The 20,904-nt window shown below is 51.1% G+C and overlaps 1 protein-coding gene across 2 annotated transcripts in view; it reads right to left on the bottom strand.

The window, feature by feature from the left end:
* Nucleotides 1-2,356: 2,356 nt before the first annotated feature.
* NAV2 (neuron navigator 2) overlaps nt 2,357-20,904 on the bottom strand; it is a 274,074-nt gene continuing 255,526 nt past the window's right edge. Inside the window, exons 31-37 of one of the 2 annotated variants that reach the window (XM_024764609.1) lie at nt 20,518-20,753; nt 18,091-18,245; nt 17,819-17,890; nt 16,059-16,255; nt 15,049-15,167; nt 8,425-8,628; nt 2,357-5,749 (exon numbers count right to left, since the gene is read on the bottom strand). In XM_024764609.1, coding sequence (XP_024620377.1) covers nt 5,624-5,749; nt 8,425-8,628; nt 15,049-15,167; nt 16,059-16,255; nt 17,819-17,890; nt 18,091-18,245; nt 20,518-20,753 — 1,109 coding nt within the window. In that variant the 3' untranslated portion in view covers nt 2,357-5,623. The remainder of the gene's footprint in view (nt 5,750-8,424; nt 8,629-15,048; nt 15,168-16,058; nt 16,256-17,818; nt 17,891-18,090; nt 18,246-20,517; nt 20,754-20,904) is intronic. The other variant, XM_024764610.1, reaches the window with a different exon arrangement.

Genomic DNA, 20,904 nt, shown 5'->3' with positions numbered 1-20,904 from the left:
TTCACTATACATTGTAAAACCATCTTGTCGATTCCATAAAAATTATGTTGGGCCTTTGAGTGGGCTTGCATCAACTCTCTAGACCGTTTTGGAGGAACTGACATCTTCACATTGAGTCATCTAATCCATACACATCACACATTCCTCCATATCTTGGGGGTCTTTCACTTCTCCCCATGGTTTATAGATTTCTACGTAGAGGTCTTGCCCATCGTTTTTTTTGGGGGGCCGTGCCGCGTGGCTTACAGGATCTTAGTTCCCTGACCAGGGATCAAACCCGTGACCCCTGCAGTGGAAGCACGGAGTCCTAACCACTGGACCTCCAGGGAATTCCGAGGTCTTGCCTCTCTTACATTGAATTTATTCTTAGGTATTTGATATTTTTGATGCTCTGAAATTGGTATTTTTAAATTTAAAAAAATTTAGGTGCATATAGATGTTCAATAGGTTTCCATGTACTGACTTTGTATCCAGAAAAAAATGTCAACTTATTATTTCTAATCATTTATCTGTGAATTCTTGTGGATGACCTAAGTACATAACGCTATCTGTAAGTAAAGACAGTCCAATTTCTTCCTTTCCAATCTTCAGGATTTACTTCTCTTGCTTCTCTGTGCTGACTGGGGTTCTCTACTATGATGTTACCTGACGAAAGGAGGCATCTTTATCTGTCTCCTAATCTGAAAAGGAACACATTCAACATTTTAGCATTAAATACATTACATATGATGCTTCCTATAGTTCTTGCTTTTTTATGTTTTTTTTTTTTACATAAATTCTTTTTATGGTCAAGGGAGAGAATATCTTAAGAAAATGGATTGGGAAGAAGAATATTCTTTATTTTTTTTAACATCTTTATATTGGAGTATAACTGCTTTACATTGTTGTGTTAGTCTGTGCTGTACAGAAAAGTGAATCAGCTGTACGTATACATGTATCCCATCTTCCTTAGATTTCCTTCCCATTTGGTCACCACAGAGCACTGAGTAGAGTTCCCTGTGCTATACAGCAGGTTCTCGTTAGTTATCTATTTTATACATAGTAGTGTATATATGTCAATCCCAACCTCCCAATTCACCCCTCCCCCCTTCCCCCTTTGGTATCCATAAGTTTGTTCTCTACATTTGTGTCTCTATTTCTGTTTTTCAAATAAGTTCATCTGCACCATTCTTCTAGATTCCACATATAAGAAGTATTATATGATATTTGTTTTTCTCTTACTTCTCTCTGTATGACAGTTTCTAGGTCTATCCATGTCTCTGCAAATGGCACTATTTTGCTCCTTTTTATGGGTGAGTAATTATTTCATTGTATAAACGTAGGGGTGGAATATTTGATGTGGAAAACCTTGGAAATTCAGGATATCTAGTTGCCACACCATTGTACCAGCTCCCTTTCATTTTTTTTTTGACAGGCATTAAAAACTGCCTATTCTCAACGCCTGGATTCTTTACCTGCCCCCTGGCTGGGCCACTGCTGTGTGCTACATTGAGTTGGACATTTCACATCACCAGCAGTTGAGCCAGCTGGGTCGGATCAATTTCACAGTGACCCCACAGGCCTCACTTCAAACCAAGCCTTTACAGTTTTTGTTGTTCTGGTAAAAGTGAAGGTTAAGATATGATGTCATCTCCCACTGCCTATGCTCTGTAGTGGATATCAGCTGCAAAGCGGAACGGGGCCCCTGAGATGAGAGGCAGGATTTGGGGTTGGAATACGGGGCTGAAACTCCAACTCTCTCACCTCTTAGCTTGCAGGATCCTTGGCAAGTTGTTTTCCCTGAGCCTGAGTTTTTGTCTTTGTTTTTCCTCTCACTTGTAAAACGGGAGTAAGAATATTTACCTCCTCTGGGTAATTTTGTAGATTATATTAGAGCACTTGGGAAAGCACCTAGCAATTAGTAGGTACTCAATACATTAAAAAAAAAAAATCTTTCCTGTGTCAAGGGGTCGACTGGGGGGTGAGGGGTGGCTGGATACTGATAGATAGAGCTTGCCTCAAAGTGTGGTCTAGGACCTAGAGTGTTGGCCTCACCCAGGAGCTTCTTAGAAATTGAGAACTGCAGGTCCCAGCCTGGACCTGCTGAATCAGAGCGTGCAATTCCACAAGATCCCCAGTGACTCAAAGTTTGGGAGGAGCACAAAGTGCTGCATTGCTAAGAAGCTCCACACAGGCAGTAACTGAGGCAAGGAACTGGGAAGAGGTAGGATGTCGATGACACAGCAGCAAAGATGGGTTTGCAGATTCTGGGGAGCTCTCGCTGTGTTTCCTGCATCCAAATAAGAATGGCTTCCTCCTGGCACGAAACTGAACTCCGATGAGGACGTTCTCTAGCACAGAAAAGCCGAACCACTAATCTGAATAAATAAGCATCGATTTTATTGAATCATGAATAATTTAAGACTGGTACAATCATCAGCTTTATTCTCGATGATGTGGGGCATGACCTCCGGCAGATCACTGGCAAATCCAAAAACCTCATGACAAATGAAAATTAAATAGGGAGGGACGGCGGACGGGGAGGGAGGACGGAAACATACCGTACACAAAATACTCAATTCCTAGTTTTCTCTTTAAAAATGGCTAGAAAAAATTCATCAAAATGCAGCACTTTAATCAGTTATTTACAATTTCTATGTTACAATGAAAAAATGTACATCTTATAGAACATATTTCATAAACTGCTCCACTGGAAATAACTAGATCAAAACAGCGAACCTTCCATTTCGTATCCACAAAGTTGGATTATTTTCTCCTTTTGAAGTAGATTCGCCATTATCAAATTCGAATACACAGAATTTTGAAGTTTAAGCATCAACAATATGTCCCCAAGATACAACAAAGGTCTAGGCAAGTCTCGTTCCGTGTCCCCCGCTGCCCACCCACCACCTTAAACTAAAGGGAATTCCCATCTCACTTATGGCCTGTAAAATTCTTGGCAGTCTGGAAAGAAAACTTTTGGCTTCCATTGGTAACTCAACACAAATGTTGCATAGAATTTCATACATTTTCAAAATTGGCCTAACTGTAGAAAAAGGCAAAGTGGAAGCATTTCGGACAGAGCCCTAAATGAGCACAGTCACTTTGTCAAAGGTGAGCGACACAAAAGCAGAACAGGACCAAAGTAAGAAATGTGCATATCAGACAACCCTGCTTCCGGAAACTGTAGGAAAGACCCCGAGTTGTGACTCGAACAAGGCTACACTCCTTGAAACCATCGTTCACTTGTCAGGCAGCACCAAGGACAGAGGTCTCGGCACTGAGCCTGGACCCGGTGGGAGGGAAGTCTGTGGGACGGGGGGTGGGGGGGAGAAAAGAAAGAGAAAAGAGGGTGCTGTAAAAAAAAAAAAAAAAAAAAAAGTTTCAAAGGATATTGACAGGTGTCTACTCACAAGGTGACCAGGAAAACTGCCCATAAGGAGAAGCCCATTTCACCTCCTCCCAAATTCACAGTATGAGCATGTAAGGTCATTGCTGGGAGATAAATTGAGAAGGACCATTCTTCAGGTTTACCAGAAGGCTCAGGGTGTGACTGACCCCTGAGGTCACAGGCTAAATACATGCTTTAAACATTTTATGAAAAACAAAACAGAACAAGACACACTCACACACCCAGATGACTAAGGAAGGTTTAGCAGAATAGAGTCTGAGTTTACTGAGATTAAAGAAAAGAGCACGCTGAGAGGTTTTCCATTCACCTGTTAGAGAGACACATACCCCTTTTCCTTTCAAAGAGGAAGCAAATGGTGTCATCCAATGTAATGTGACTGGTTTCAGGTCAAGCTCTTGTGGTTAAGAAAATAAAAGATGTTGAGAGAGGGACCTTTGGAAGTAGAAATGTAAAAAAAAATGGAGTAAAACCCCTGATCATTAACAGAGACTCCCCCCATGGGGGTCCGATAAAAATAAAACAGAAACAAATGACTCAAAGATTGACCACACTCTGTAGAGAAAATACCGGTATGCTGAAGACACATACGAGCAGAGCATGGCTCAACAATGTCATGTAACATGGTAGGAACTTTTGCCTTTTCCTGAACAAGACAGATCGCCATCTAGTCAGGGCGTTAGCTGGAGACTGATAAGAACCTAAAAACAAAAAGATCTTTTTTTTTTTTTTCCTTTTTCTTTTTCCCACAGTCACACATCCACACGAATGAGTCTTTTGGATGACTCACATTAGCTTGAGTTCTTTTGGATGACTCACATTAGCTTGAGTTCTTCTAGTGAGTAGATGACTTGTTAGCCCTGTTTGCTCTGATGGGGAAAACAGAAAAACAGACCCCAGGCAGGCACGACACTCATCAATGAACACGGTGAGTACAAAACCAGTTAAGGCATCGCTTTGGGAAGGTCAGCACCGAAGAGGTCAGGCAAGGCTCGTCCGCCGGAGGCCAGAGCTTCTGGAAGGGAGCAGCTGCCTCCACCTGTTGACTTGTGTGACGTCACGTTGGTTCTGGGGAAAGTGCAAGTGTTTTGCGAGGTGACCTCACACCCCACCTGAGGTCGGGGCTGGCATGCTGGAGGTGTCGACGTGTGTCCTGCAGCCTCGAGGACGAGGAGGAAAGGCAAGGTCCCGCTCACCCACGCGCTGAGGACGGGGTCCTGGTCCACTGTCAAGGGCACAGCGACCCCGGCCCCAGCAGGAGGCAGCGAGTGTGCAGAACTGTGAGGATGGACAACTGAAAACCAAAACTCAGCAGGACCAAACCAAAAGCCAACTCCTGCGGTTCTCACGTTCACCAAAGGATGGATTCTGACCATGAGGGGAAGGAGAGGGGAAAAAAGTCTTCAAAATCAAAAGAGTCAGAAAGGGAGAAACTCAACCTCATTTTCAAAGGGGTGATCGGTTCGCCAAGGTAGACCAATTCTCACTGTACACAGTGTTAGCAGGAGTAAGACCTGATTCTTTTCTGTACGAGAAGGAGACAGACACATGCAGCTCTGCGTTTACAGCCACATCCGCTCGGCCTCACTCTCACTTAAGGGAGAACCAGAGGCTGATGGGTCTGAAAGGCGGGGGAGGAACTGGAACAGGCAAAATACCTCTCGGGTAAGGAGAGCACCATTTAAAAAACAAACCAAAGAGAAAGCGCGATTTGTTTTTCCTAAGTTTTTCCTGCGATGCGGCTCTGCAGTTTGTTGAGTGTGACCAAAGCAAGGGCCCCGGCTGGCATCGGATCTCTGTGTGGCCGGTGTGGTGGAAGGGCGGCGGCGGGGTTGGAGCTGCAGGGTCTGTGCGCAGAGGAAGCCCTGCTGTCTCCGTTTTCAGCTCTGCTCTAATCTCTTCTGTCTCTGGGCCGCTGAGGGCAGGATGCTGTTTGGTTTCAGAGCTTCAAGTGGGTTGGCTTTTTTGTTTAAAACCCTTTTCATTTCAACGGTGATGGTCCTTTCCCGAGATGTATCTTTCAGTGTCTTAGGAAGGTCACAGCAACAAGGCAAGACAATAATCGACACAGAAGATGGTGCGGTTCTCCCTGTGAAGGAAGCGGGCCCGAGGCGGCTGGCCCAGGGTGCCTGCACCCAGGTCAAGGCTGGAGGACGAGGAGGGTCCGGGTCTTCGCGCGGCGCTCACGCCGAGGCCGGCGGCTGGCTCAGGAGGGCAGGCTCCGTGGCCCGGCCGTCACAGAGTAGACTCCAGGGACGAGTCCAGGATATCGTCGTGATGGCTGTTGCTGTTGGAGTCGCTGTCATAGCTCTGGGGGCTGGAGTAGTTGGCAGCTTCCTGCAGCCGCATCAGCATGTTCATCTGGGGAAAGAGCGGAGACTGCGACATGGCTTCTGGTCCGGCCGGCCGGCCGGCCGCGCCTGGCCTCTCCGAAGCTCACGCCACGTCCTCTAGACTCACCCTGGGGACTGTGGTCCGCAGTGGACGAGAGCACGGGCCCTCGGCCAGGCTTCCAGGGTTCAAGTCTCGGCTCCGCCACTTACTAGATGCATGACCTCGGGCCAGTGACTTAACCGCTACACCTCAGTTTCTTCACTGGTCATGTGTGAATAATTATGCCTGCCCTATAACGTTACGGTGTGGATTCATACACGCAGATCACTGAAAATACAAAATCCTCTAAAAGATAATGTGTATATATTTTTTACTTGGGAGGGGCACCTTACTCAAATATAGCCCTCAGCCTGGGTGAGATGCCAGCCAAGCGCCCCAGCACCGCTGACCTCGAGGCACAGGGCTCCCCCTTCGATGAGCATCGAGGCCATCTGTAGTCCTGGCCCTGGCCAGAGCGCAGCCTGGAGTCACCTGGGCTCCAGCTCCTGTCAAGGTCTCCATGGGGAGGCGGAGGATAGCATCAGTAAAGCAGAGCCTCAGAGCACAGGGAGGCCTGGATTCCAATTCAGAAACCTTTGGGCAATTATTTAATGTATCTGAGCCACCAGTTCCTCATCCACAGAATAGAGAAAACGGCAGTACCCATACCATAGGGCTGAAGTAGGGAATTAAACGACATGGTGTGTATTCAACCCTTAGGATAGGGCCTGGCACATAGGAACTGTTCCATAAATGAGATAAGTCTGCTATCATCACCATCATTTCTCTTAAGAGTTTAAAGACAGTGTTCTTGCATCTTCCCTGGTCTACAGTCTATCGGTCATTTGTGTTCAAGGGGGAAATGGGGAATTGAAAACCATCAATACTTTAATTTTATTTACAACTATAAACTGTGTGTTTATGTATTTTATATTTTATCTAGCAAAATTAGGAAGATAGGGTCTCTCTGAGCTATCCTCAGACTTGGTGCAGCTGGGTGTGAAGTCCAGCTGCCCCCTGGCTGGCTGCCCCTCAGGATGCCTAGCAGAGTGGGCCTGGGTGGGCCAACCACAGACGCACCACCATCTGGTGTCCATCTGCATGCCTGCAACTGGGAAGGGGTAGAGCGGAAGTCCAAAGAAAAATCCTTCGCAGCCAGGATTATTCATTCACTCATCAAACATTCCCTGTGTACCCAGAGTACGTGGTCTGGAATAAAAACAAGACAGTCCTGCCCTCCTGGAGGCCTCAGTCTTAGGAGGGTGAGAGATCAGTTAACAAGAGGGTTATCATAGCAGACACCTGTGGTCCTGGGAGGAGAGAACAGGACTTGGGGGAAACATCAAGTACGTAACTTGGTAAGCAGAGGGAGCTGGGCTGGCATAGCTGACTTCCGGGAGCCCGAGGTTGGAAAGACAGTTCTGTGTAACTATTCAGAGAACCCCGGGTCTTACCTAAATGCCTTCTGTGTTTAGGCAGCGACAAGAATATCCCTGGTTAAGAAAAGACTGTCCAGGGCTGAGCTGGCCGTTCTTTCCTCTAGATGTCCTAAATTCTATTTTTACCTAAGTTAGAGTTCATGCGCTTGAACCCACAAAAACAGTTCCATGACTGTGGCTTCTAGTAACAGTTAACGTTAGAAATAGGCTTCTACAGGTTGATCCTTTCCTCTGGAAAACCACTGCGGTAAACACTGCAAATTAGGTTGTGCTTAGTAATACAAGCCATAAATCCATTTAACGTAAAATCCCCGTTTAAGATGTCTCGATAGGACCACCGCTGCATCCCAGCAGTCAGGAGTGGCAGACAACCCCAAAGCACCTATTATTATTATTTTTTATCTAGCAAAGCAGTTAGTCACTAGGGATAGAACAGCAAGTCAACTGTCTTTTAATCCTGCCGCATCTCTTATGAATATGTTCTTTCATTAGGTAATGCAAGCAATATTCTTTGCAGTGTTTTTCCTTTCGCCTTAGTTGCCAAGAGAGCTCAGGGTTAAATTTATAGCATGATAATGGTCATTTAACCATGGGAGGTTCCGGTATATGTGCTTCAACCTTCTTTTAATAGGGCTTTTGATTTATTAGGTCTAATTTCGCAGTATGCCTACGTATGGGTCTTACATCGGCAGAGAGTTCTAGAATTGTAGTGGTATGACCTCTGACCCAGGTTCTTCTTAAAGGGCCTTTATTGCTTTAGCATCAGTGGAGTAAAGGTGCTCAGGCAGTGTTAAAGGCTTAACTCACGTCACTGGCCAGGGGACTCGCATTCAGGCCTCCTTGCCCTCTCCTCCATGAGTCCCTCCCGCCCTCAAACCTCTCCCTGCTTAAACTCCTGACCATGTGGCTTGGGCTACTGGGCAAGACATGATAAAGTTGGCACTCAAACAGGAGGGCGAAGAGTGGTGTAGGGACATTTAGGGAGAAAAATCAAATTCTTGAACTTTCATCTGAAAAATTTCAGAGGGGTTAAAGACACAAGTGAAAAACTAAAAGCAAGGAAGAAAATATTGGCAAAAATGTCCCAAATCTTGGGATAGGTCTAGCCTTCCAAAGCAAGGCTGGGGCTCAGTCACTTCCAAATTTCCAGTGTGCCTAGCATGAGGCCCAATACACAGTAAGTGCTCAGTGAATGCCGAGCTGCTCTGGAAGCCGAGAACTCACCAGCGGGTCTCCGTCAGCGTCGCTGGGGGGCATCTGCTTGCTGGTTGACCCCTCGCGAGGCATGGAATAGCCGTCGAAGCCGACATCCTCAGGCCGGAGCTGCAGGAGGGGAGGCCACTCGTGCTGTTGAGGGCTGGCTGCCCAAGGATAGGTGTCCATCACCCACTTGGCGGGGTCCTCCCAGGGGGCCCGCCTTCCATACAGCTGGAAACAGACAAAGAAGGAACAGTTAGGAAGTGGTCCGAGACCTCTTCTGCAGGCCTGGTTTTGCAACTTTCTGAAAAACTCTCCAAGCCCAGTATTATGCTTCCCTTGATGGAGTAATTCCACTTCCAGAGGAAATCCTAAGGAAATCATCCAAGGCACGGACATCTTGATGTGCTAAGACCAAAGGCAGCATGACCTAGGGAGTAAAAGCACTGGCTTTGAAGTCAGCCTGACCTGGGTTCACACCTCAGCTCTGCCACTGACTCACTGCGTCGCCCTCAACTCTAAGCCTCGCTGATCCAACTTGAAAAACAACTCTTTGATTTGAAGTGTTTGCCAGTTTCCGTGATATGAATACTCTCACCGCGGCCAATCAACTACCAACATGATGTCAGTGAATGTGGAGCTGGAAAGAGGTGCTGTCATCCCACTGAGTACCCCCCCCCGCCCCTCCACGGCACACAGATGGGATGCTGGGTATCAGCAGCCCAGGCAGAGGTCACCAATGGCTCTGGCTCGATAAAACCCCATTTCTTAAAGTGAGGCTGACTCTCAAAGAGCCCCCGTGTAGAGGCGCTGGTCACTTTCAAAACAGCAAATTGTTAAAGGGGTTCCGTGTGGGTACTGGAATTGTAACTGCTTCTCCTCCCTCATGTGTTTCTCAAAATTGCCCAGAACAACTAATTTGCTCTTAAAGCGGGATTATCACATAATCTTGTAAGACCAGTACCGTGCCTCCAAGCTCCTTTCCTTAGGCCTGAAATACCGAATAATACAACGATTTTAGTGACTTCTTCTGGCAATTTCAAGAAATACATACACTCTCCAAAGAACAAAAGCCTAGGCTGCACCACTTCCCAAGGCGAGGCTCTGCATCTTACGTGGCTGGGTGCCTTCTCTGTATCTTTCCCCTTTAACACCACCCCTGCCGCCACACCTTACAGCTCCCTGCGTGCCAGGGATTACGAGAAGCACTTGACAAATATCCTGTTTAACTACCACGTGGTTCCAGGAGGAAGCATCACGACCCACGTTTCCCAGACGAGGAGCCAGGCCCAGGGACGAGAGAAGGCAGAACTGGAATCCAAGTCTGCCCAGGTCCGTGGACCGCTGAAGTCTGAGCAGATGTGGCAGGGCTGGCTCACAGCCAGGACAAGATGTGCCCACCCAGGAGAGTGCCACCTGTGGCTCTGGAAGGGCACCCCCTCTGTAGGGCACCACAGGGGTACAAAGACCAAAGCCCCCTGAACCACAACGGCTGCAGGGGGGGACTCTAAAGTGGAATTACATCTGGACTGCAGCCTGTCTGCCCGTCTGCCTGTTCCCTCTGTCCTCCCAGAACTCTTACAGTTGAGAGGGGAGGGAGGGGGACGTGGGGGCAGAAGCCTGACAGTACAGGAGAGCTGAGCTCTGACTGATAAAATCACGTCTTTCCCAGGTCACAGGCTGCCTCAGCTGGAAGGAACTGGGGTCCCAGCCGTCCCATCTACCGGATGGAGAACTTACGGCTTAAAGAGAAGAGCCAGTTGTGAAAGGTTTCGGAGCAGTGCTGGATTTGAACCCAGGACCCTGGCATCCTTGTCTGGGCCTTTCCCTTCTCCACCCCTCCTGAAAGACTCCACTCGGAGCCACTCGGTATCGGCCAGAGCCACATGACTCAGCCAAAACCGGAGCAGGGAGATGCAGGACAGGCTGTCCACCTGACGAGGACACGTCACCTGGGCTGGGCTTGCTGTCCCTCCGCTGTCTCACGATTGCCTAAGCCCCGTCCGATTGTCTCAGGGAAGTGCCTGCCCTGCCCACAATGCAGACAGGCCCGCCACCTCCCTCCATCCATGGTCTCCTCCTCCACTCGAGATACACAGCCTTCTACGAGCTCAGCGCTTTCAGACATCAGCGCCCTTCCTGTCTAGGGCTCCAGTCCCGTCTACTGCGAAACCTTCCTTAACCTGGGGCAGCGGTGACTCCCAGGCCTGAGAGCTCAGTCTGGCATTGGAAAGGCGACTCACGGTCCGAGCAGGAAGGGATCATGTGAAGGTTCGTGTGCGCATGGGTACGAGTCAGGGAGGAAGGGAGCACAAAGCGCTTGGGGATATTTAGACCTGAAAAAGCCTGTTGCACATGAGAAATGTTCCTGCAACTTGTAGAAGCGTCTCCCTCCAAGGGCTTTCCCTACAGCACTCAGCTGACTTTCCCAAGCCAGATTTCACATGTGTGAGGCTGAACCAAACGTCGTTTCTGGTAGCTACTGCTTCTGTCTCCATCCTCCAGCCTGGAAGAGAAGATGCTCAGGGCTGCAGAACCACAGAGCCTAGAATCCCGAGCTCATCAAGTTCCTAGAGGGTCTGGCCCCGTGGCTTTAAAATTTTTGCTCTGTTCCCCTGACCCCACTATGAGTGGTCTGAGGAACTTCGGGGGTCCACAGAGCCAGCCTGAAAAAACTCTCCTAGCCCACACTTTTCAGATTACAGATGGGACACCCGAGGCTTAGCAGTGGGAGGTTTGCCCAGAGTCTCAGAGGAGGTTGGGTCATGTGATCAATGGCTCCCCACTCTCCCCTTTCCACCAGGGGGACAGGGGTCTTTTGAGTGACTCTGCAGGCTTTAGACACTTTGGCAAGTGTTTACAATGAAAATTCCAAAGGGGAACAGGGCTGAGGGCTAAGTCATAAGACAAATGCACACCTGGGCATATCTAATGTCGTCTGCAAGAACAGAGAATATTTTTACAAGCCTCCCCACTTGCCACTGGACATGTCTAAGTCCAGGTGATGAATGGCTGGGTAAGTACCGTGGCAAGCAAAGGATGTGTCGTAACGCTCCTTGGTCCCCCTGCAGAGCCCTAAGGCAGCTCTGGGAAACAGCAGACAGTCGTACAGACAGACAGACAGACAGACAGGACATTCACTTTCCCCAAGGCAGGAAGAGGGAGCCAGGACACTGGAAACTGAAAACTTGGCCACTGGGCACCTTCTCACTCTGTGGGATGCACGTTTCTCACACACGAAGGCATCAAGGTACACATTCTGGAAGAGCCTACAAGCAGTTGCGTGCGCGAACACACACACACACACACACACACACACACACACACACACACACACTCACTCTACTGGGAAAAGACTCAGGAGCCAAAACTTGCAATGATACCTGGTATCCACTAGGGGGCGATGCCACATCTCCTCCAGGCAAGGCTGTGCCTTTTGGAGGGGCTGACTGGAAGCCCCTGGTGAGACCTGTCGGCAGCAGGGTCTCTGTGCTGCCAACCACCACCGGCAGCCCCGCCAGAGCCCAATCTGGGGACTCCACCTCTTCTTAGCTTATGACCTTGGCCAAGGGCTTACCTGCTTTGAACCACAGTGCGCTCACCTCATGGCCACACCACTCCTCGCAGAGTCAGGGCAGAGTAAGTGGCCTGCACAGCGCCCAGCACACAGTGAGCTCGGGACTCAAGGTAACACGAAGGAGAGTGAGGGATTTTAAACTTTTCTTTTTGAATAGAAGAGTCTTTGGGTCAAATGAAATCTTATGCAGAACGTCACGCTATGAAACACAATACTTGGTTCCCTGAGCCATCTGAGGGGTCTGGGTGGGATAAAAGGGGTCTCAGGACAGCTTGAAAAATCACGGAAGTAACTGAGAAGTCAGCTACGGGCTACGACGCTGGCTCAATCCACACGCCACCTAGTGAACTGGGGAAGGGTCAAAAACTGTGAGCCTTGGTTTCCTCGTCTATAAGGTGTATATTGGGCGTTGAGAACTAAACGGAATCATGCCTGTCAGGCCCCTGGCACAGTGCCTGGTAGGTAGCAGCCTCTCAATAAATGTCATCAAAGTTTCCTTCAAAACTAGAGACATGAAGAACACTCCAGGGTTCCTCATGAACCTGCAGATTCCATGGGGTCTCCCAGGCTGCAGGATGGGATGAAGCCACAGGTTTGGGGCAGGAGGGCTCACTTTTGAGCAACTGGGTACAATGCTAACTCTGGCTGCCTCCCCTGGTTGTTTCCATGTTCTTGAAAGACTGTCCTTCAAAAGACCTCAACAGCACACGGAAGTGATGACTTTTCCTGCCTCACAGTGAACTGGTGAGTCTCCTGAGACGGTGACATGCTTCTGTTCCCTGTCCTGAACGGGCTGTTCCACAGCCACCCCCAAATCCTTTCACCTATGGCCTCCTTGCTCTTGGTGGCAAAGAGACCCTTGAAGATCAAATCCATCGGCAACCTCTCCAGGATGCGCAGGGAAGATCAGACCCGACTTTCAATAGCCATGCCCACAAGGTCTTCTTTCAAGCTGAGGTCCAAGGAGCAGGGCCTTAGCACTGTCCATCCTTACCGAGGACCAACGAGGGGCCTCTGATGTGTAGCTGGAGGCTAGAGCAAAGCCTACCCCTCCTGGTCGGTGCCTCCTTGGGCACCCACGTGCTTTATTCAACAGCACCCACGACTTTTTCCAAGCACACTCTAGGTCACTCCTGTCCTGCACCAGGAGACATATTTGGGCAAAGAAGCAAAGGGGAGAAGTGAGAGGTGAGGCAGAAATAGAAGGAAACAGTGCCCCTTCCTCCCCTGCAATTCCTGTGGCTTCTATCGAGCAGCGCGGGCTTCTACTGCAGTCTCCGGAAGCCCCTGATGGGAAGAGAGAGAGGCTTCTGGAACGAAACAGACTCCAGGAATCCAGTAGGCGGGGCATCCCAAGCAAACAGGAGTGACTGGGTGGCTGTTTGGGTTTGCGGTCCTATCAAATCCGTTTGAGTAAAGACTAAATTATGGCTACTTTACCCAGTGAAGTTTTCTACCTAAAGAGAGTCCACTGACAGATCTGAAATCGTTCATATTTTCTTTCAAAAGCCACATTCGGGGCTTCCCTGGTGGCGCAGTGTACCAAAAAAAAAAAAAAAAAAAAGCCACATTCGACAAAACAGAAATGCTGCCATCAATGGGAGAAATAGCTGAAGGGCATTAAGAGGTACAGTTCCTGCTGTGATGTGATGTGATGTACGGCATCGGGAATATAGTCAATAATATGGTAGTGACTGTACGGTGACAGATGGTAACTAGACCGACCACAGTGTAGTTTCGCAATGTACAAAAATATCAAATCACTACGTTGCGTGCCTGAAACTAACATACCGTATGTCAATTATAATTAAAACAATGCTGCCATCGATCAAGGATCTTCAGACCCTGGAAACTAAGGCCGGTCAAGGGATTGCTGAATTTCTCGCTACTCTCTGCCTTCACAATCACTTATATCTGAACACGGTGGCTTGAATACGCAGCCTACATGCTCCCATGCAATGAAATACCAGGGACCAGAGGCACACCACCTTCCTTCTCAAGCCCTGGTTGTCCTGAATGTCTCCGAAGACCCTCAGTGCTGCTGCATGTTACAGATACAAAGCAGCTGAACATTGGCCAGGCTCAGCTGAACGTACACACGTGACAAACCCTGACGGAAGCCATTAAGGTGTGCCGTCACACATGTGCATGTGGGTGTGCACACCCCCCCCGGCCCGGGTCCTCCACCAGCATCTCTCCCACTGTCCGGTGCTGAGGAAACACAGCCCTCAGAAACCCGGCTGCTAAGCTGGTTCCTGGACTATTCAGCCGTGCGTGATGCCTGCTAATTACTCAGAGCGGTCCTGAAAGCCGACAACCTTCTCAGGCCACCTCCAGACTCAACAATAAAACTGCTACGATCTCCAACTTACTGCTAAGCTCCTAGCGTTAGCCCCTGGGTTGAGTGAGAAGTGAAGAGAGGATTTGGGCTTTCCGGCTGCAGCAGGGCAGGAGGGATGGGCAGCCACGTGGGCCCAGGGTCACCGGTGAGGGGTCCTGGTGTCAGGCAGCGAGTGCCATGGGGCTTAGGGCCAAGAACCTGAGGCCTGGATGCAAATCCCAGATTCTTCAATTTCACTTCCTCACCTTGGACAAGTCACTTATTCACTCTGAGCCATAATTTTCTCTTAAGAAATGGGGATAAAACCAAAAAATCTCTGCCTAACCCCAGGACAAATGCAGAGCTTGAAGCAAACAGCAGATGCTTTGCAAACTGTGAAGTGACATATTCCAGGTCTTGTGCACTCTCTGTGCTGAGCACTTGATGGCCATGATGTCACTGAACCCTGGCAGTAACTCTCTGTGGCACGGTACTATCGTTCTCTGTTCCATCGATGAGGGCACTATGGCAGAGAGAGGCTGGATGACTTGCTTAGGGTCACATAGCTAACAGTGGCAGAGCCAGGATTTGCAGCCCAGTGTCTCTTACACTGCGCTGGACGGATGGCTTCACAGGTGAGGGGTTGTCACCTCACGTCAGTCAGATTTCTGAAGAGGGAGATAAAGACAACCCTTCTCGTCGCTAGAACAGTCCCTTGAACTTTGAGGAGGTCAGTGGGCAGTGTGCTTCTTACCTGGAGTCCTTCTCTGACGGCTTCCAGGAGATAGGGGATGATTGAGTAGTTCCACAGGTCGGTGAACCACACCCTGGAACCATCCACGTCGATGGGGCACGACAGGAAGAGCCGGGGGCCTGGGGACCACAGGGAACATCAGTCAGACTGAAACGGGGGTGGGGCAGGAGAAGCCAGCCCGGGCACCCCTCAAAGGAGGGACCCTGCATTTTCTGAGCGAGGGCAGAAATACCAACTGTCACGTGGTGGGCACAGAGCAGCAGGACGCTTGGGCTCCCTAACGCCACCCTGGGACCATGATCCTCTCGGGAATCACCCCAAAGGGAGGCGAGGCTTTATGCAGAAAGATGTTCATTGAGATGTTAGTCCTAACCTTTGCAAATGGAAGCACAGTAGATGTCCGAGAGCACAGAAACAGTTAAGGAAGTGACGGTGCACCCACATTTGATTATTTTGCAGAGCAGTACAGAATGCTCATGAGACAACGTGAAGGGAAAATAAAGAACATACTGTATGTACACTATGACTGCAACTACATAAAACATGTACGGACGAGGACAGAAAAAATAAGCCCAAATTACAATGATTACATCAGGATGGTGGGATGACCAGTGATCTTTTTTTTTTCTCTGAAGCTTAACCTTTAGGAATGTCGATAACACTACTTTATTTATAAAGCAATGCCAATCCCACAGGGTGGTTTCCACCTGGGGGAGCCTCGGGGTGGGGGACCCTCACTGAGCCCATAGTTTCTGCACCAGCCTGGGGCTGGACACTTCTCTCTGCTGCTCCTCAGCCCCCGAGCTCTGGGCAGGAGAGAAGGGCAGGGCGGCCCAGGGTCTGTCTAGGCTGTGCCTGTCCTTCTGTCCCCTCCTCTAACCATGTGGCCAGTGCAGCATCCAGCTACCAGGGCCCAGGGACAGCCATCCGAGGAGGCCAGGGCCCCGGGAGCAGCAGTTCCCTCCCCTGCCAGCCCGCCTGTCGGCACCCACCCGGCCTCCCCTCCCCACCTATGGTGACGTCCGAGGAGCTGTGAGCCTCCAGGAAGCGGTTGAGGTGATGCCAGACCTTGGGAATCCAGTCGATGACTTTCACCAGCTCCACGTTCCGTACCCGCCCACCGATCTCCGTCTCCATGAGCTTCCGCCTCAGGAACCGGCCCAGGAAACCCTTCACGGGCTCCGTGTGGTTGGCACACAGCACCCACCTGGAAGAAGTCAGGAACACTTTTCCATGACAAGGACTATGGCCAACCTCACGAATCAAAGCTCACTAGAGCTGGAAGGTGCTTATGTTAATACTCAACTGAACCCTGCACATATATCAATTCACAACTCCTCACGGCAACCCTGTACCATGGATATGACGGCCACCCATTTCACAGGTCGAAATTCTGAGGCATGGACAGGTTATGTAACGCGTTCAAGATCAAACAGCTAGTCAAGAGAAGAGCTAAGACTAGAACCAAGACAGTCCAACTCCAGAGGCTGAGCTCTGATCACCGAACTAACTGCCCCTTGTGCTTGTGACAGGTTCCGTGCTGGGCTGTGGGGCTGTAACAATGACTCAGACACAGTCCCTGTTCCCCAGGAGCTCGCAGTCTAGCGGAGGAGGCAGATAAGAGGAACGAGAGATGACGAAACCCGGGGAATCAAGGAAGGCTCCTCAGAGGAGGGGACATCTGAGCTGAGACCAAAGGAGATGAATGGAGCAGCCACACGAGGCAAGGCAGGAGCAGGGGTCGGGGCGGCGGTGGGTGCAGAGCATCTGCAAAGGCATGAGCAGCAGTGTGGGGTGTTCGGGGAGACTGCCAGAGGTTCAGTGTAACCAGAGTTTAGACTTGACCTGCCGACCGAAGGGGCCTGGATTTCATTCTGGAGGCAATGGGGAGCCATCGAAGGACTTCTTGCATGAGGATTTACGGTCAGATTTGAATTCTAGAATGTTCACTCCGGTTGCCACTGGCACAGAGGATGGCCTGCAGGGGGCCCAAGGGGCAGGCAGGCATACTGGTTAGAAAATGACTGCAACAGTGTGCTGGGAGATGACGTGGCGGTGACGGGGGAAGCAGGAGCAGAAAGGTCTTGAGGGACATTCAAGAGAAAGCGTGGATAAGACTGGGACAGCCTGGATGCAGAGGTGACCCATGATCTCAGCGACCCGGCGGGGCTGGTATTTCTCTGATAACCGCGATTCTACTTTCAACAGGGATGTCGGCAGAATGGCCATGAAAATGAGCCGGAGGGGGGGGTGGTCTCACCCCAGGAGACGGCTGTTCATCCTTACCTAAGGCCCCAGGCAGGGGAGCAGTACGTGGAGGCCACACAACCTAGCGTGGCAGAAGTCCCACAGCCCAGCAGTGGGGTAGCTCGGTACGGGGCTGGGGCCCAGGGCTCACAGCAGCTGGAGCTCGAAGGCCACAGACTCTGCTCCATGGAGACATTCATAAGCATGAGCTTTCACTGCTCACGTCCACTTGGGACAGACAGACGTGCCACTGGTGACGTGCAGGGTTGCATGAGGACAGTCCCTGCCCAGAGCTGCCCCCGGGGCACTGCTGTCCCAGGACTTAGCATCAAAGAGATCTGGGTGCAAGTCAGCCCTGCCATCGACCGGCTGTGTGACCTCACGCAAACCACTTAATTCTCCCCATTTGTAAACTGCGAATGATGAATTTAACGACTTGAGGCTTTTGTGAGAAATGAGTGAAGCTGGGAAAAATGCTCACAGTTCGCGGCATACAGCAGCTACTCAAAAAGCGACTCCTTACCTGAAGTTATGATGAAGCTGCAAGTTGGGAGTAGAAGAGGTAGCCTGGTTCATTGTGCCAATTATATAAGGGCTGCGGGGGAAATGAAGGGTAAGAGAGTTGGAGAAGGAGTCGCAGCGTCCCGGGGCATCTAAGGGCCTAGGTAGATGGCTGCGGGCTGCTGCCCCTCCCCCCGTGCGGCCCCAGCCCCTCCCTGCCACGTGCTTGCAGCGCTCCTACCCCCTGTAGCACACGTCTCTCCCGGGGGCCACGAGGTCCAGAGCTGCCTTTACCATTTGTGGTCCTTGCAGTTGAGCAGCCCGTTGAAGATCTCGCCCAGGGAGCTGACATGATGCAGGTTGTCCAGGATGATGACCAGAGGCATGTCCACAGCGTTGTTCTCGCTGGCGCACTGGTCGGCGAGGTTGGAGAGGTACTGGCGCAATTCCTGCGGAGGCCGGGCAGGAACGAGTGGGTGAACGCCCCCGGGAAGACGCACGTACTCGGGGCCTTCCCCTGCCCCGGGCCGGCACTGGCAGAGGGGCCCTTCCTGAGGCCTCACGGTAACCGGTGCTGAGTACCTGTCCGCTACAGGGCGTCTGCCTGGGCGCAGGGGGTGTGGGTGGGGGAGTGGTGAGGAAGGCCTGGGCCCTGGCTTCTGGAATTCACTAGGCAACAGAAAACCTGGGCAAGAGCAGGCACCATGGGGGTGTCCAGGCGCGGTGCTGTAGCTGTCCAGCGCTCTCTAGAAGCGCTACTATTTCTTACTCTGCCAACCTCCCAGGAAGCTCCTGAGTGTAAGTGCCTCATACATCTCTCTAAATGCACAGCACTGCCTGAGAGCCATCTACACAGAAGCCCTTGATGAGTCAGCACAGCAAAGGACCCCCTTGCCCCCCACACACATGCCCTGCTGACTAGTGCTGGGGCAGACAGACAGTGAATGGTGCAGGGGGGGTGGTCTCCACGCACGGGGGTCCTTGGAAGGTCTGCGTGAAAGGGGAACCTTTGGCCTTAACTGTGAAGAATGGGCAGGGCACTGACGGCTGGGGCAAGGGGTGCGTCAGAAAAGGAAAAGAAAGAAGAATGTGCGATGGGGAAAGGCCAAAACGGTGAGCTAAGGGCCAGCCAGGGAACCCAGAGCAATTTCCTGGTGGTATTACCATCGCCACGAGGACGGAGTGACCCTGCGCCAGGCACGGCTCTGGGACCTCACACACGTGAACTTCTGTGCCCCACAATAACCCTCTGGGGGGCACCGTGGCTGTCTCCACGTTACAGAGGAGGAAGCTGAGGCATCCCTCAGTCAGTGAGCAGCCTGAGACGGCAGAGGGTCGGCAGCAGGGCTGGATCTGGACTTGGTGTGGGCGCCTCCCCATGCCACTGTCCTGCACGCTGGCTTGGATGCTCGGGGGGTCGTATCTCCTCTACTTCCTACACACACACACGCCTCCCTTTTAAGTCAAAATGTGGCTGTTAGCAATAGAAGCCGCCCAATTTTTTAAGTTACTAGTTATCTTTCCTTTTAGCTCCTCTGCACTATGGGTTCTTGGCCTCTGGCACCTGACAATGCCACGGATCCTGAGGCTCGGAGCCCTCTCTTCCTCATGCAGGCTTGCAGGGCATAGTTGGGGAGCTCTGCTCTGTACAACGGTGCCTGGCCAAGGGGAGCGAGTGGGGGCTGAATTCAAGCCTGGCTCGACCTCCAGCCATGCGCCTAGGATCCTTCTCTCGCTGGTCCCGGGAGGGGGCGCCTTCCCTGAGCTTATTCACAGAGGATCTTGGTACAGGGGCTCTGACCACTTCCCGTAGTCCTGCCCCTGTGTCCACGTCACTTGGAGAACTTGTGGTGCAAATTCCCAGCCCCACACGACCTACTGAAACAGATCATCTGGGAATGAGGTCTGGGAGCTGCATCTTCAAGGATGCCAGGTGATTCTTGAGGTGAAAGAGTCACTTCCAATTCACCTTTGACTTCCTGGCCCCTTTGGCCAGTCAGAGTGAATCACCCATCAACAACCACTGCATGGCTAATGAGCAAGTTTGAGAAAACACCTCATAACCCTAGGCGGGGACTAGGTCAGGCTGTCCCAATGTTTCCACTGCTCCCTGTGAGGCAGGATCAAGCCTATTTGCTGGCTCTGGGGTCTCAGACATTGACTTGAGCTCCAGTCTACTGCTCAGTACTATCTGAGTGGCTTTAGGTAGATGGTCATCTGCCTCGAGCCTCAGTTTCCTCATCTGTAAAATGGGATTGTGACAGCTACTTCCTTGAAGGTCCTGCTGCGGGGCGTTCAGTTCGCTGCTCCCAGCGGAAGCAGTCTGCGAATGCGAGCTGTTGCTGTTCTTATTATTGTTGTTCCACAAGAGAAGGCTTTCTTCTGGAAAAACATGAGAACCTAGTAGGCACGTGATGAATTTTTGGTAAACTGAAGTGGAAGCATCTGGGTTGACCTTAAAGAACTACCAGCGCTGAGCATCGTGCCCAACTCACAGCGGGGAAGCAAGAAATGAACTACATCGACTTACACGTGGAACTTCTTGCTGGGAAGTTTTGGATCAGAGCCTTCCTTTCTGCTAGCTCCATTCTGACCTCCTTCCCCAGGCTTTTAGAACCATCAAAGGTGAGCACTGTAGGAAATGCTGCTTTGCCATCACGGGGGTGGTGGCATCACTAGTTCTCAAAGGGCTAAGGAGCCGCCTCTGAATGCCCTCCTCACCTTGCTGGACTTGTGGTCCACATTGAAGGTGGCGATGACCCCGTCTGTCAGCTCCCGTCCCTCCCGGAGCACCAGGTACTCTGACAGCCGGTTGGCCAGGTAGGTCTTCCCAGTGCCGCTGGGCCCGGAGAGGATGATCCGCCGATGCTCCACCAGCAGGGAGACATAGCGCTGCAGGATGGGCTTGGGGATCAGGGACTCGAACACCAGCGAGTCCAGGCTGTTTTCCGCGAGCCCTGTGTTTGAGAGAGGAAGTGTTCGCAGCCCTGCAGAGAGGGTGGCTCTCTGTGCCTGCCCACCTGGAACTGCCAAAATGCAAGGCTATCCCTTTCCTGGGCAGCCCCGCCCACCCAGGGACACCGCAGGCTCCCTTCACCAGCACGATGT

This window comes from Neophocaena asiaeorientalis, unplaced genomic scaffold (genome assembly GCF_003031525.2).
Source record: "Neophocaena asiaeorientalis asiaeorientalis breed wild unplaced genomic scaffold, Neophocaena_asiaeorientalis_V1.1 scaffold230, whole genome shotgun sequence".
Taxonomy (NCBI): Eukaryota; Metazoa; Chordata; class Mammalia; order Artiodactyla; family Phocoenidae; genus Neophocaena; species Neophocaena asiaeorientalis.
Note: the sequence above shows the minus strand (reverse complement) of the source record. Positions and strands in the feature narration are given on the sequence as shown.